Source organism: Nymphalis io, chromosome 17 (genome assembly GCF_905147045.1).
Source record: "Nymphalis io chromosome 17, ilAglIoxx1.1, whole genome shotgun sequence".
Classification (NCBI taxonomy): Eukaryota; Metazoa; Arthropoda; class Insecta; order Lepidoptera; family Nymphalidae; genus Nymphalis; species Nymphalis io.
The window spans coordinates 7,310,122-7,327,853 of record NC_065904.1 but is presented as its reverse complement, the minus strand read 5'-3'; the positions used below and the strand labels follow the sequence as shown (position 1 = coordinate 7,327,853).

Below are 17,732 nucleotides of genomic sequence, written 5' to 3'. Positions count from 1 at the left end.
TTCCGCTCAAACCTCATAAATATAATCCCAGTTTTAAGTAATCGGAAAACATAGGTACGAAAAAAAAACATACGCATCAAATTTATATATAACCTCTTTCGAAGCCGTTATATTTTTTTATATGTTTGACAAACAAAAATGTCGTAAATTACTAATACAAATATCGAATTTATATTTTATTTTCTCCAAGTGAAAAATAAAGTTGAGTGATTATTGATGAGTTGACAGTATCATCGACAAAGGCCCATTATGTCGGCTACAAACCCAAACTCCACTGTCAATTCCCTTCATGTTTGCTAAGGGCTACTCTCTCTTATAAATATGCAAATGTTATTCTGCGTTTAGCGAAGCACTGCGATAATATTTATATAGAAATAGGCATCAGTCCTTGAACTCTAACTATTATTATACTGATCAAACAGCCCATGGTAAGATTTAGTTTCTCAATTTAATTCAATATTATTCAAATGTTTCGAGCACTGTACTTCGTCGATAATTATACTCGAACTTACTTACTAAAACGAATAAGATGTTATTTTATTTAAAAGTACCCTTGTCCGTTTTAGGAACTATTGTTTTATTAATGGTCAAGTAATAAGCTGTTCCAACGTCACTCAAAAATCCAAGTGACAGGCTCAAGCCAAAGAATAAAATAGAGCGCATAGAGCTTGTAAGTTTAACCAGCCAAGCCAATAAATAAACCACAGTGTTCGCGAATCGCGACCCGCGATCAGAAGCGTAGGTATATTTACAATCATATAAAAATTGTAAAATACCGTGCAAATAAAAAAATATTATAAAAAGCCAACAACATCTTAAAAAGAATGCTAGATTTTTTATTTCATAATACTTAAGAACGAGATTGCATTATATTTCGAAATTAGATAGAAGTTACAACGCGAAAGCAATACGACAGCATAACCTTATAGTAATTATTATATATTTATAATAATGTCCTCCAGACCGATGTCGGCCATGGCGGCCAATATTATAGTGCACAAGTGTGTGTGTGTGCAAACACAGGTGCACTCTCTATTCCCTAACTCTCATAATTCGATGGGACGGCAATCCGACACGACCGGAAAGAGTTCAGGCGCAGGACCAACGGCTTCACGTGCTTTCTGAGACACGGGAGTGTACACACTTCCTATTAGTATATATTATAGGTTATAATAAAAGCTGATAGTAATATATATTTATATTTAAAAAAAAAAACAGATTTGTTGAATTTTTTTTTTTATAGATTAGGAAGGCGGACGTGCATATGGGCCATCTGATGGTAAGTGGTCACCAACGCCCATAGATATTGGCATGTAAGAAATGTTAACCATCGCTTACATCACCAATGCGCCACCAACCTTGGGAACTAAAATGTTATGTCCCTTGTCCCTGTAATTACACTGGCTCACTCACCCTTCAAACCGGAACACAGCAATACCAAGTACTGCTGTTTTACGGTAGAGTATCTGATGAGTGGGTGGTACCTACCCAGACGAGCTTGCACAAAGCTCTACCACGTTTTTGACGTTTATGTAATTTATATTATATATATCAATATGTATTCAACATTTGCTACACTAAAACACTAACAGCATTATTTGACTTAACTCGCTAGTTCTACATCTATTTTATTCTTTGTCTGAGGTGATAGTGCGCTAAAATAGCGATTTCAAGAGAACGCCACTTCCACTAATAAACGGCTATCGTAAAAAACCACTACAATCATAATAACTCGCTTGTCTTACAATGGACACGTCCATCACAATGTTGCTTAAAAATTAATGTCTAGTCAAGTTCCACTGACCAACTCAAACCCAAATAAAATATGTATATGTCTTGGCGAAATACAATCATTGCGGTATTATAAAAAAAAGTTTTATTAATATTTATGTGTACACGTTCCTTTTATGAATAAATTAAAATGAAAACGATAGATAATTTATGTTTTTGCTGATCAAAAGAATAACGCAACTAATAAGATTGATTCAGTTTTTTCCTCCCTTGCAATTTAATTAAGAGATATGTTCACAAGCCATAAAATGAGATTTCCACTTCGTTGGCGCTGTAAGTGACTACCCTACACAATTATTGTTTAATTTAAATAACGTAAATGTATATATTGTGCATGGATTTCAGTGTAATTCTTATATATTAAAATCAAATTCAACAAACTAAACATTTTATTTAGTACTGGTAATCTATCTATAATATTAATACATGAAACTAAATCTTTGTACCCCTTTTTACGATAATTACGTAGACGGAAAGGAATGAAAAGGAATTCCACAGTTAAAATTTAGACGGAGAAGGAGTGGAGAATGCTAAAATTTTTGTATAATATGCGTTTGAAATACGTTAAATCAATAAAGTAAAACATTACACACACTACCATGCATTTGACATACCATACCCATACTCAATCATTCAATACACATCTATAATAATGATTATAGTCTGTGGTCATACTGAAAAGAGATTAAATATTACATGTAATATACTCTATTGCTTATGATTTATCCTATAATTAATTTGTCTAATAAATATTTGTGCTTTATAATACATTTATTTTGCCATCTCTTTATTTATTTAATAAAAGTTTTGCTTGCTTACTAACATTCAACCTTAAAATTTAAATCAATAATGGTCGAATTTCCACCACTGGGCGATCACCAGTAATCTTAAAAATATGTAGGTACTTATACACAAAGATTGTGTTTTGGCATTACAGAGATATGGAAATCATAAACCACGAGATATAATATATAAGTGTTTAGGTACCATTTCGCCATTTTTCTCAAATGCTCCGCTTCACACGTTGCTAATGAGTTTCGGAAAATATAACGTGTTCTTAAGCGTATTTTAATACGCTTGTATAACCTTTTACATTTTATAGTGTAACAAAATGAAAATGTATGTAAAAGAATACTAATGTAAGTGTTTTAACTGTATGTACTTTTATATTTTTGAAATTATGAAATGATAATAGAAAACAAACTTATAAAACATTAACATTTCTATCTGGAATTCAAATGAGTTTATTTAAAGAAAAACTTTCTAAATGTAAGATGTTTTTTAGAGATTTTACAACTTCCAGATTGCAATAATGTTATGTGGTACATTGAAAAGTTATAATTAGTATTGATATTATTAGATACGTGACAACCGGACGGCAGAAACGGACATCAAAATAAACTCAATAAGATTCTGATTTTTACTGACGGTATATTACTCAAAGAAACTAGCATATAGTTAATGATATAAAAATAAACTGATGTCATTGACGAAATGGCTTAAATGGATGGAGTGTGTGAACCACGCAAGTTCAAATAAATCTCGGTTCTAATTAAAGCTCGGTTTCATTTTTATAAAAGCTACATTTAAGGAAATAACTTATAAGAACTAAAAATTACATTTGTTACATATAATTTTGATGATATGTGCAGCGGGCTTCGACCCATCCCCTTCCCTGTGGATAAATAAAACTAAGCGTTACAAGCTACCTTGTTCTTTAACTTGTCTCCCATATCTGTAAGCATCGAAACAGAGTATCGTATGAAGCTTCGTAACTTCTCGACATTATTTATGGTACCCAATAATATAAACTTTAATTGCTTATTCTTTAAATCAAACTACATAACCAAATTAAGAAGACGTAAATATGAGACGTGAATGATCCATAAGTGCGGGTTCTAACCCGGGCAAGCATTGACTTTTCACGTGATGGTTTTTTTTTTGGGAAACATACAGCATAATATAACACATAAACATTTGATAACAAAATAAGTATCACATAAGCCAACAAAGTTTCGACTTTAACATTGAAACATGGAGTGAACCTAACAAAAACAAGTTATTTAGGATGTATTAAAGTATATAAAGTAAAGTATTAACAATTAATTTTAAAAGCAAAACAAAAAAATACGATAAGAATATTAATGACAAATACAGTTTTTTAAGGCTTCTAAGAAGTTAAATAAATTTACGTTAAAGATCTATATTAGTGTAACGTATATTATAACTGTCACATGCTCTTATCGAAAAGCGATTTTTAGCTTAGTTCGTTCTACACATAGGAACATAAAAAGGTATGTTTTGAACGGGCAATGGAATGTGGACACTTATGTTTATCTATCTTGTGTTTGGGATATTTAAAAGTATGTGAGAAAACCTGCATATGTTGAATGAATTTCTACCACATTTGAATTCCTCGATGCGCATTGGGGCAGCGTCACGGAATAAGCTCAAACCTTCTGCCCAAAACGAAAGCCTCAATTAACCTAGCAGTGGGATATTATTAACGTCTGTTATTTACTTTAATCCTGATGACTAATAAAATATTTATAAAAAAAAAAAAACAAGTAAAACAGTTGCCTTTATGCATATAATTGAGGAACGTAGAAGTTATCCACAAATGTTGCGCTCATAATTAATAAGCTAATTAATTAGAGCCATTACAATGCAATGTGCATTTTAGAAATTCGTTTCGAATTTGTGTTATTGTACCTATGTGGTACACTTTGGTCGTAATTGCATATATTAATAACATTTAGCGGTTTGTTTTACTAATATGATTATTACCTGCTACTACATATTAATGGTAAGTTTAAATTAGTTTTATATGCATATAATAATTATATATTTACCAAGTAATGTATGGTAAGGATATGGAAAAAAATATAAGGTATGTTATTCTATATTATATCTGTTATTTAAAAAGGCGTGGAGTGATACGTTGATTTTCATTCCCTATTTATAAATTTAATTGTATATGGGTGTTGTATATATATGATTGATGAACAAGAGTAACTAGAGTTTCTTAACAGTTCTTCTCGATGGAATTTTCTGAATCTTTGGTAACTTTAATTCATCTTGTAGAATGACAATTCAAAGGCGCCTGGAATGGTCTACTTTAATAGAGTATATTTTGATTTTATAATGTACTTCGTTTAAAAATGTAGTGCTTAGTTACGTACATTGTTTTCAATGCTGTCCGACCAGGTTTTAACACGATATATTTCAATTAGTGCAACCGATACCTATCAAAATTTTGACGTTAAGCAGCACAAACAAAATACTTAATATTGTTTGAAGGGTGAGTGACTAAAGGCACAAGGGACATAATATCTTAGTTCCCAAGGTTGGCGGCACATTGTCGATATAAAGAATCATTAATGTTTTATATAACATATGTTTATGGGCAGTGGTGACCACTTACCTAATTATATATTTACATATATATTAGTAAGCTAGTTCGAAGTCCTAAGGGAGTTCAAGAGAGCCAAGCTAGAGTAATGCTGTATTAGTATACTGGGTTACACTTACAAACCAAATTTATCAGGCAATAAGTTCCCTTAAACTTAGTTGTTACATTCAAGCACCATAAGTATATATGTAATAAATATTTTTCCAATTATTTTATAAATCAGCACTTCTTACACAAATTGTAATCTTATTTCTTTACCTTTAATAAAGATATCTGTATTAGATATTTAAATGTATTTCAATCGATGTCAACAACCCCATATTCATTCGCCGCAATAGGAACGAATTAAAAGCGTTTAAGGCAATTACACACTGCAGTACGTAACAACGCGACACGGGACATAAAAGGTAACTATTTGTTTTGCAAACGTTCACAGGATTTAATAGTTGGCCTAGTTCAACTAAACATTTGCTCATCTGTTTATGTCAAATGAATACTACTGTTAAGTTAATTGTATGTAACCGACCGTTAATGTCTTTCACTTAAGCCAAGTAAAAAGAAATTTCAAGAGTTTTATCTACTACATTTAATTCTACATGCTTACAATTTCAATTAATGTTTTACATTCTATATATACGTCTATCAGCTTTTAGATATAGAGCTAAATGCTGGATATAGACTTTCTCTAATTGACACCATTCCAGCCGGTTCTATGCTCTTGTATGCGACGATTTCCTGGTGTTTTCTTTGTCGCTAGTCCACCTAGTCCGAGGGCATCGTCATAATGGTTTGATGTAATTTGTTTCTACAATTTAGTTAATATTGTTAGTATTAGGATTAATAAGTATAAGTATATTTCGGTTTCAATTCACATTCGGTATATTTGGTGGCTTTAATAACGTAGCATAACGATTTAAGAGCGTAGCTTCGTAGCCCTTAGCTACATTAATATAATCAAACGTAAAACTATTACTCATGTATATTTAAAAAAGTAGTCGAAAATTATATATTTGGCTGAATTCTTTATTATAATAGCAACTTGAATAAAGATCACTTCAAGAAAACTTTCGATGCAGACTTTCTATTTGAGCTGATCATAAAACATCAACACTCAAGACAGCTACATGGCAACACTTAATGAGGTCAGAATATACGTCCTGGAATGGCCAACGTAGTCCCCATCTCAATGCCGTCGAACATTTATGATAACCGTAGAACATTTATGACTGTAAAGGCACGTCGGAACATAAATCCAACATCAACGGATGAACAGCAGCCAAAATTCACAGAAAAATTTACGATAAAATCAAGATATTTTTTCTGTGGCCTATTTATGTGCTTTTAAAATAAAAATATTTTTTACTTATTAAAGGAAGATGGTGTACATAAATGTTTTTTTAAAAACAATTGTCTAGGCGCAAGAGTGAAGGTCATACTTCAATGAAGACAGACATTTCAAATGACCAGAACCCCAAACATATGGGCTGTTTAAGATATTTCTATATCCCAGTGATATTTAAGAAAACATACATTTCCATTTTTAATGCAGTATAAAACTTAAGATGTATGCTTAGATAATAATTTAAGAATAATTTACGAAAACATATTCATTAATTCGTACGTTCGAAATTTTGAAATATCAAAGTTTGGAGTTCATATTAGGCAGACACGTTTTTATTTATGTCATATACATGGTAATCAAACGAGCCTAACCTTGAGATTTACTAGACTTACCATTGTTCAATATTAATTTCCTGACTCCAACGCCGTATTAGCACGATAATACAAAATATACAATTGAAGCATAAGACGTATAAAAATTTCTGTTACTATAAACTATCCATTGTATTGTTATTTATTGAACATTTTTTTAAATCCAACTTCTTATGATCATCTATAGCTATCTAACTGATGATGTCGGTTTCATTCTTATTTTTTTTTTATATATTATTTTGTATAATCATTGTTACATATAATTATTGTGCCTTTTATATTTCTCTTATATATAAATTAACCAAAATCTACTGTTGCAGACAAATTTCAGCTGAGAGTAAACAATAATTTACTTAAAGCTGGACTCCTAAAATACACGATAATCATTCGTGGATGGTAAACATAACATTGCGGTCGTTATGATCCCCGCCATTAACCATAACTACTATAGCCCCATGAAAAAGCTTTTTGCGAGACACATGAATGACTTCCACAAGGCCGAAAACAGGGACTGTTCTATTAAAATTCTGGAAATAACAAAAGGGATGCAAAGTGTCGCTATCCCTCGTCTGCTTACCTGCTGTCCCGTGTTTAAAAAGGAATGTGATACAATGCCAGTTATTTCCATTAATCTGAAAATTTGCGTCTGAAAAAACAAATGAAAAACGAATACTGAATAGAAGGACCAAGTCACAGCATTGAAGGGTTATCAAAATAAAATGCGACCACTTTTTTTTAATGGCGAATAAGGGTTTATATCCGAAAAGTATCATAAAATGATACTCTAAAATGTTATGAATAATTATAAAGGCCCAGAAAGATGTGCTTTAAATCTGAAAGACAAAAAAGCATCGTTTTTATATATAAATATAGAAGTAATTACTGCCAAAAAATATATACCAAAGAGGAAAAATGATCCAAGTTACCAAAAAAAGTTAAAACTGCAAACGGGTTACTGAAAGTAGGTCACGTATATTTTGCTCATAAATCTGGAATGGGCACTAGATTATTTTAATTGAAACAGGGCACAGTATTGCTCTTAAAGAGAAGCAATGGTAGTCGAGTGAAAGTATTTTAGACTATGTGCCGATAAACTGATATTGTGAAAATTTCCAATAATCAGACGCTGTTTTTATTCTAATTACTCATTGCATATATAACATCTTAGTTTCCAAAGGTTAGTGGCGCATTAATGTCAGGGATGGTTATCATTCCTTATAGGTGGTAGGGCTTTGTGCAAGCTCGTCTTGGTAGGTACCACCCACTCATCAGATATTCTACCGCAAAACAGCAGTACTTGGTATTGTTGTGTTCCGGTTTGAAGGGTGAGTCAGCCATTGTAATTACAGGCACAAGAAACATAACATCTTAGTTCCCAAGGTTGATGGCGCATTGGCGATGTAAGCGATGGTTAACATTTCTTACAATGTCAACGTCAATGGGCGTTGGTGGCCATATGCATAACATGCATATTGCAAAACATATTTACAAAAAATACTGGATAGTAAAAAGAATAAAGTTGCTCTTAATAATCGGGCCCAAAAAAAACATTAATACCCCGCCAAATGAATCTTGTAAGTATATACATGTAGCAGAAAATCATTTCACACATGCAAGTTTCCTTACATTGTTTTTATTCAGTTATTGAGTGTTAGTGAGGGAATAGAAAGTGCTTCTGTGTTTGCGCACACACACTATAATATGTCCTGCGAAGTTTAATAGTCGCCCTTTAGATTCTTTAGATTAGCCGCCGTGGCCGAAACCGGCCAGAAGAAAAAAAATTGCGAAAATCTTACGATCTTTGATTCCACGTGTTGTTATATATACATCTTAGCCGATTAGATTTTTTTTTTTTTTTTATAGAATAGGAAGGTGGACGAGCATATGGGCCACCTGATGGTAAGTGGTCACCAAACGCCCTTAGACATTGGCATTGTAAGAAATGTCAACCATCGCTTATAGCCAATGCGCCACCAACCTTGGGAACTAAGATTTTATGTCCCTTGTGCCTGTAATTACACTGGCTCACTCACCCTTCAAACCGGAACACAACAATATCATTTCAGTATTGCTGTTTTGCGGTAGAATATCTGATGAGTGGGTGGTACCTACCCAGACGAGCTTGCACAAAGCCCTACCACCAGTAGAATGATAATAAATTGAATAAAAATTATTACCTAAGAATAGAAGTTGTACAAGATTGGTCGTATATTTGCATTATGTGCTTGTGACGAACTTCACATTATACACATCAAGTTTAAGTAAAAACAACCATTAAGCATTTTCTTTCATTCTGCGTGCAATAAATGGATGAAAACTTTCTTTTCCAACTTTCAAGATACAATTGATAACGCGCTCGAAGCTAACTTTTTGCTTTCCACTCCATTATTGACGACCAAGCTCGAAGAAATCAGACAGACTGTGATATCTTACTGATTTTGAAGTTTGTTACAACTCTACTTTTACTCTAATTACGTACAAATGTTGAAAATATCTTCTAGAAAATATAACTCAATAACGCAATACATAGAAAAAGAACGGCAACATACCATTGATGGATTCAATATGGAAACTCCAAAGTTTCAATTAAAAACGAGACTTCTGAGTTCTCGGTTTGCTGGTCAACTTTTATTAGTTTCTGGAGTAGGAAAAGTAATCAAGTCTGCAATATATCGTACACCTAACTCGAGATAACTCTTAATTGTTTGATGTGACGCCTTTCGGATACGTGCGCCAGTCTAGCTTCCTTTTATCTTGTTTAAGAACAAATTTTAAGTTTTTAATGCATTTTCGTTTAAGATTAGCGAGCCTTATTAGATAAATATAATTTAACTTGCCCTAAAGTCCTTAATGAAAGTGGATTGTGATGTAAATTAATCTTTTGAAGTTCGTAATAGTTTTAAGGAAGCTGCTTTTATAGTTAGTTTCTTAGCTCTTAATATATTTTTTAATACAATAACTTTATATTTAATTACAATAACGAACATCGCCTGTTCTTCTTTATAAATATATACCAATAAAAATATAATAAATCTATAAATAGGTATAACTACAGTAAATACTAACGTAAAAAATAGTTCAAATAGGAGGATTTAATTAATTAACGAAATATTTCAAATAAAATAAGCTATGCATACGAAGAGCTGAGTTCGCAATTACGATAACAAAAGCAGCGGGAATGCTCGAGAAATACGTTTTGCTAAATGAAAGCATAAAAAAGAGGCAAATGTACGAAAATGGGTCATCGAATGAAGTATTGCACACGTCCAGTAAAGTGAGGCCCTGGTATGAATCCTCTTTGCTGTAAAATGGGGATTCAAAAGTTTGCGAAAGGGATCTCGGTAAATGGATGTAAAAGTGGAGAACAGAGGACGGAACGCGTACGACAAGATTCGCAGACCATCCGATGGGATCGTGGCAATTGTTTTCTTTGTATTCGAACGTCGAATGACGCGGGGCTTTCAACTCGAAATACTGTCACAAATGCTCATGTTACAAAATGTTACAGGCATTTTTCCATAGCACATATTTCAAATTTCAAATTTTCGTCATGATTTTTTTTGTATTTATACAGTTATAATTGTATAAAATAGAAAAGTTTATAAATGAAAATTATTTTACAAAATATTTAGGAATAAAGTATTCCTTAATATATTTAATATTTGAACTCTTTTTAGTGGTCAGTCAGGCTTTTATGGGTAGTTGTCTAGTAAGCCAATTTGTGGTGATTCAGATCGGTTTGGTTTCCCATCCTACGGTTTCTTGACTGACTTGACTTGACTTGACTTGAATCATATTGATTAATGAGATTATAACTTCAAAAACCCATGTGATAAAGTTGGTTGTGGGTTATTATACTCTGTCGAAAACCACATACAGACCAGAAAAAAATAATTAATAATCTTCAATTAATGATAATTAATTTATGTAAAATATAAGATTTATATAAGGCTTCATTTCAAATTTTCATTTCGTTCTTTTACATAACGTAATTTAAAAAAAAAAAACAAAATTTAAATAATATTTTCACAGATAAAAAATGGAGAAAATGGTTTGGTACATAAAAATCGTGTTTATTTAATTTTGACAATAACATGCTATTTCATTTGAATTATAATTCTATTTGCAATACTGCTATTTTTCTTGTTTATTATAATTACTATGGTAACTGCTCATAAATGTGTTGCCCATTAAGTGGATTACGATGGGCAATGTGCCTCCTTTTATCTTAAGTACAATGTTTGGAATTTATACTACAACCAAATACTGAGGGATACACATGATTGAATTTAATCAGATACTTTTCCTCAACATTTTTCTGTACCAACAAGTACAAGATGAATTTGCATATGCATATTGCATAAAGACAAATTAAGTACATGATAACTTAGAGTACATCTCCAGAATTAATCTGGCATCTCCAGTCAATAGTCATATATTTATTTACTGGGGTGTCTCAACTCTTAAATACAATTAATACCTCAATTATAAAATGGAAAAATGAATATATTTTTACTGTTAAAATGATGTGCAAAAAAAAATTCAAAGCAAAAAAAAATTAAACAAAAATGTTATAATGTTTATTCTTTTATTAGTAAAATTATAGTATTCTACTGATGTAAGGAGTTGTAAATTTTAACAGGTTAAATTATAATTAGATTAAAAAAAAAAACAATTTTTCTCTCTTAGGCTTAGAGAAAAATTAGATCAAGATCAAACTTAAAATAATAAGCATGTTCACAATTACATATAGCATATACATTTATATATACAATAAAAAGAAGACATTAATATTTTAGTAAAATGTGAACACATACAACCATCAGTTAAGTAATCCAATAAAGAAGCTCTCTAAAACTACTTAAGGAGCATGCCTATAACATTCAAATCTTATTTATAATTATCTCACCAATAATTGAGGTGCAATAACGGTTTCACTGTTTACAAATATAGTCTTAGATAATTATATTAATATAGTTAAAGATTTACGAATAACCTATTTCCCAAAAGTAAATTGAATATTTAGCACCAATTGTCAGTGGATCACAAATCGTTCTATCACTGTCCCGATGTATTTTACTATTAATAAAAAATTTAGAGTCGATTAACAATAACAACAATATATTACCGAAATGTTGTATTAACCTATTTCTGACTTGTTATTGTTATGCCGCCATCTTAATTTTGAACGACAGAAGTTGTCAAAATCAGACTGTCAGTAAGACATTTCTAAAACATAAGCTACGTTCACACTATTTTTAGAGTGAACAATTTCAATGATAATTCTTAAAAAAAAAAAAACAATTTTCCACACTACTCCATTCAGCTCGAATTCAGCAGGGCTATAATAAAAATAGAATCAATGAATAAACGATCAATTTGAACTTCAATATTTCGTTTAGTTTTATCTGAGACAAGAAATATTTTAATAATGCCTAGAATATAAAACGAACTTTATAATATTCTGTTTCATTGTTAACATATTAAAAATATATAATTTTTTCAATATATCACAATATTGTACATAAAAATACACAAAACACTGGCAAAGATATAAATGAGTAACAAAAAACAGCGGTATTTTCAAACTTTATTTCTACGTCACTCAACAAAATCACTTTATAAATGACACAATGACTTGATACACAATAATTTACATGAAAAATTAATCATGTGCCTTACTAAATTATAGTATGAATTCTATTAAATTAAAATTTAAAAATAAATAATACTCTATGATATGCCAGGGCCTGATATAAGAACTGATGAAAATGTTCATGGCGAGATGTCTACAACCCCCACGACAACTGTTCATAGTGGAGTTGAAGCTAAAATCGAAAGAAAATTAACAGTTCTTGAAACACATGGTTATATTTTGGGCAGAACCATAGGCTCAGGATCCTATGCTACCGTCAAGGTAAGATGTTGTTCGTTACCAAACTGAATATTACTGTATACTTACAAAAATTATTTATTATATTAATTATATAATGTATATAATATTCCGTAAAGCGAAACTACCGTTTAATGCCAATTTAACACGTCAATAATTTGTTTTACTATTATTACAAATAGTGTTTACATTATAATTCGTGACATGACTGTCATTATTATAGTGGTTTTTAATTTTGATTATATTTCAATAGGTAGCCAATAGCGATAGACACAATTGTCAAGTGGCAATAAAAATAATAAGCAAGTTTCAAGCACCTGGCGACTATCTAAAGAAATTTCTTCCCCGAGAGATAGAAGTCGTAAAAGGACTGAAGCATGAAAACTTAATACGCTTCTTACAAGCAATTGAAACCACTCATAGGTTCTGACTCTACTTTAAAAATATGTCAAGTAGTTTCTGTAGTTAACGATATTAGTAAGTAGTAACTGAGTTCCTTATTATTATGTAGTGTTTCCTTAGGGTACAATTATTTGATATGACAATACTTTATTTACAAGGATGTTTGATATAATTTATGATTTTTAGTTTTATGCTTGCTCTTCGTTAGTTATCGTTAGTGCCTTGTTCCTTCTAAAAACTGGTAAAACAGTGTAATTTAGGTATATTATTACTAAGTTGATATTGCTACGCTGATCAGTGACCATAAAATTCAAGAAGAAAATAGTGATGTGGTTGCTAAGAATTCATAGAACATTCACAAAATGTTACTTTTTTTACGTCCGTACTTTTTAACCTCGATACAATTATTATTTACAATATTGTGACTGTACTGATAAATCAAACACCAAACTTGAGTTTTAACAAAAATTACAGAGTGTACATTGTAATGGAGTATGCAGAAAATGGCAGCCTTCTAGATATTATTCGGAAAGACCAACATATCGATGAGTCACGCGGTCGTCGTTGGTTCAAACAGCTCGTGGAGGCGGTAGACTATTGTCATGAGCGGGGTGTTGTTCATCGGTAAGATTGGATACAATAGGCAAAAACAGGAAAAGAGCCAACCACAATTATTAGGCTTATCTTTAATGAGATTCTTTCATATCTAATTCACGATGTTCGGTTTTTGGAGGATAGTATTATTTTTTCTAGTGGCGTATACCGTTAGAGCACGGCACATATAGCACAGTGCGTGCGAGTCTATGCGTATATGTCTAAATCAGCGGTACTCAACTTACGGCCCGTTGGACTTTTGTGGTTGGCCCATCTGGTGTTTTGTCATTTTATTTTCAACTATTTTTAACATCAAAGGTTTTTATTAACACCTAAATAATTGAAATTAAACAACTGCCTGTGGCCACGGACACTGCAGTGTTTGAAACGTCATTAAATGATAAAAAATCGTTTAATTTAATATGTAACCATCCCGAAAACCTAAGAAATCATTACCTAAATATTTTTTTGTTTTGCGGCCCGTGACATCATGACTAAAATGTATTTGTCGCCCCTATAAAGAAAGGGTTGGGTATCGCTGGTCTAGATTCTGGTAGCGCTAAGGCCTCCTCCTTTTTGAGGAGGTTTCGAAGCTTATTCCACCACACTGTCCCAATGCGTGTTGGTGGAATACACATGTGGCAAAATTTCAGTGAAATTAGACACATGTAGGTTTCCTCACGATGTTTTCCTTCAAGCACGAGATGAATTATAATCACAAATTAAGCAAATCAAAATTCAGTGGTGCTTGCCCGGGCTTGAACCCACGATCATCGGTTAAGATTCACGCGTTCTTACCACAGGGCCTTTCTCGAGAAAGATCATACAATAATATCATACAAGTTTTATTTTTCTTAGATACCTAAAACTTTTTTGTTGTACAATTTTCTGTGTATACAGGGACATCAAATGTGAAAATCTTCTTATGGATAATAGTTTGAATATCAAACTGTCTGATTTTGGCTTCGCAAGAGGCCACATGAAACCGAAGAACGGGGTTTATGCGTTAAGCGAAACATTTTGTGGGAGTTATGCTTATGCCTCACCAGAAATACTGAAAGGCGTTCCTTATAGACCCCAAGATTCTGACATTTGGAGTATGGGCGTAGTTCTCTACGCGATTGTGTATGGTAGACTGCCCTTTGACGATACTAACTATACCCAACTCTTAAAGGTATTTTTAAGCTATGATATTTTAATTTCAATCGTGAATAATTGCATATTAAAAAAAAATTGGAGTTCATATGTTGTTTTGTAAAATTGTACTTTTAATTTTAGTTATGCAAATTATTGTATGTCTTACTATTTTATTATATCTAGTTAACACCTAAGTGACTAAGCCTAAAGTCCAAGATGGCTCAGTAAACAGAAAAGAATTATTCAGTGATTCTGAATACTTTATTTTATTTTTACCTCCAGACCGATTTCGGCCACGGCGACCAATCTCAAGAAAGATTACCCAACTACGCAGAAGATATTATAGTGCACAAGTGTGTGCGCAAACACAGGTGCACTCTCTATTCCCTAACTCTCATAATCCGATAGGACGGCAATCCGACACGACCGGAAAGAGTTCAGGCGCAGGACCAACGGCTTTACGTGCTTTCCGAGGCACGGGAAACACACTTCCAACTTCCAGGCTCCAGGCTGCTACTGAAAATTTTTCTGACAGAAAAACCCAATAACTTTTTATTGGCGTGGGAATTGAACCCAGGACCTCCGGGTCTGCGGACTTACACCAAGCCACTAGACCAACGAGGCAGTCATTTTTACCTATATATATTATTGATATCACATTGTTTACACTTATATAGCAAGTCCAGAATAAGGTGTCTTTTCCTCGCGAACCAAAAATATCGACGGAATGTCGCAAGCTAATCACAAAGATTCTAGCTCCGCTGAAATTACGAGCAAAAATACCTCAAATCCTAGCCGACCCTTGGCTTAGTCCACACCAGTCATCGAAAGAAGAAGAGTTAGACGCCAAACCAGTAAGTGTCTGACTGCCAGCGTCCCTGCTATTGTTACTTATGGCCTATTTTTATATTTATCAATAAATATTTTTTTCTTTACCTTTATAGGATAATGAAGCGAGTAAAGAGGAAATAAAAAGTGTAAATATTGGAACAGTCACATTCGACAGAAAATTTGAAGAAGTGAAGTAACCAATTAGGCAATACCAAATTATAAAAAATGTTTTTACTAAAATAAACAGCACAATAAACGACTTACATGACATAGTATTTTTAGTACATTTAAAGCAAAACGCAATTAACTTTGCAGCAGTTTTATTTCAAAAAAAAACAATACTCCATACCAGGTCAATATAGGCCCATATGATGAAGATAACTTAAATCCACAGTATCATTACTTAAACGATAGGTACTACTAATAAAATTAAAATCATAGGAAATATTTAATGGGTGGAAAAAATATATATTTAGGACTAGGAGCATTAAATCTTAAGATCTCTTAGCTTTATTCCTACAGTAGGTTTCATCATCTTGAACATTATCAGCCGCCATCCTTTCTTTTTTCTTCGCGTGTTTGATACACATGTATGATAAGCCCAACGTTATTAAATAAATTACGGTTGCAACCCAACAATTAACGGCTATCTGTGAACAGAAAAATCTAGATCATTCGATCAAAAATCTTCTAGTTATTATAATCAAGGTAGGAATATTACATTGTTACAATAATGTGACATCCATGAGGACAAAACTTTATATATAACTATTATATGTGTATGGATATATAAATATAATTATTATGTCCGCTTTCCTCTTCTTTATACTAGTTTATTCGTTATCCACTATTTTAATTGGATTTAAATCCAATCTGATCATTTTTAATTTATTGACAACATACTATAAAAGCGTCATACACATTTTATTACCAATTTATAGTTTTCCTTAGTTTGTTTCATGAAATCATCATAATCTTCATACCCATGATGATCAGGTTCCGCCTCTTCTATAAATGCGAGTACTTCCATTTTAAAGAAAATACCCATTACAAACTAAAAACAAAATAGTCAGTTCAAGTAACAACTTACTTCAAAATTGTAGATAATACGCTTTTTTTTTTTTTTTTATAGAATAGGAAGGCGGACGAGCATATGGGCCACCTGATGGTAAGTGGTCACCAACGCTCTTAGACATTGGCATTGTAAGAAATGTCAACCATCGCTTACATATCCAATGCGCCACCAACCTTGGGAACTAAGATTTTATGTCCCTTGTGCCTGTAATTACACTGGCTCACTCACCCTTCAAACCGGAACACAACAATATCAAGTATTGCTGTTTTGCGGTAGAATATCTGATGAGTGGGTGGTACCTACCCAGACGAGCTTGCACAAAGCCCTACCACCAGTAAGCTAAGTGACTATAATTCAATTTTCTTAAAATATATTTTGCTATTTTTATTACCAATTGCAGAACTGCCCATATACTCAAAAGCATACAACAAACACCACAACCTAAAAGAAGACTCATTTTTATGTTAAGTTTTTAAACTTCTTGAAGCATAACCTATATAGAATTCATTATTTTATGAATCTATCGATATTCAATCAACCAACTTCTGACACTTGGATATAATTTTTTAAAAATCAAATTTTCAACCAGTTTTGTAATTTATCTTTAACAAGGTTATTAGGTCTGCCTACAAAAATGTGAAAAAGGTTTTTTTTTTATTTTTTCATTTACATAATATACGTAATTGAAGTTCTTATTTTATTTATATTATAATTTTTTTAACCATTCTTCGTTACTATTAATATTCTTTAATGGAATTAGATAGCATTGTTTTTACATGAAGTTGTTGGAGCAAAAAATTATAAATTGCAGAAATATGACCTTTGTAATTTTGTTTTAGCCTATACTCATTAAATATAAGAGTATCTATAAAAGCTTATTTATC

General features: G+C 32.0%; 2 protein-coding genes across 3 annotated transcripts in view; one reads left to right on the top strand and one right to left on the bottom strand.

Annotated features, from left to right (window-relative positions):
* Positions 1-12,083, bottom strand: part of LOC126774824 (semaphorin-1A) — a 360,413-nt gene extending 348,330 nt beyond the window's left edge. For both annotated transcript variants that reach the window (XM_050496449.1, XM_050496450.1), the window contains exon 1: positions 11,826-12,083. The gene's annotated coding sequence lies outside the window, so the exon portion shown is untranslated. The remainder of the gene's footprint in view (positions 1-11,825) is intronic.
* Positions 12,084-12,559: 476 nt separating this feature from the next.
* Positions 12,560-16,035, top strand: LOC126774860 (testis-specific serine/threonine-protein kinase 3-like). The gene is made up of 6 exons (XM_050496500.1): positions 12,560-12,833; positions 13,063-13,232; positions 13,686-13,835; positions 14,706-14,979; positions 15,620-15,796; positions 15,887-16,035. Exons 1-6 carry the CDS (start codon positions 12,657-12,659, stop codon positions 15,968-15,970), a joined length of 1,032 nt encoding a protein of 343 aa, XP_050352457.1. The 5' UTR covers positions 12,560-12,656; the 3' UTR covers positions 15,971-16,035.
* The last annotated feature ends 1,697 nt before the right edge of the window (positions 16,036-17,732 follow it).

What these genes read in the sequence shown, in the direction of transcription:
- LOC126774860 (XM_050496500.1), top strand. Translation starts at nt 12,657, where the DNA reads ATGCCAGGGCCTGATATAAGAACTGATGAAAATGTTCATGGCGAGATG. An exon ending in GAGCGGGGTGTTGTTCATCG is followed by an intron (nt 13,836 to 14,705) that starts GTAAGATTGGAT and finishes CTGTGTATACAG; the next exon opens with GGACATCAAATGTGAAAATC. An exon ending in ACTATACCCAACTCTTAAAG is followed by an intron (nt 14,980 to 15,619) that starts GTATTTTTAAGC and finishes ACACTTATATAG; the next exon opens with CAAGTCCAGAATAAGGTGTC.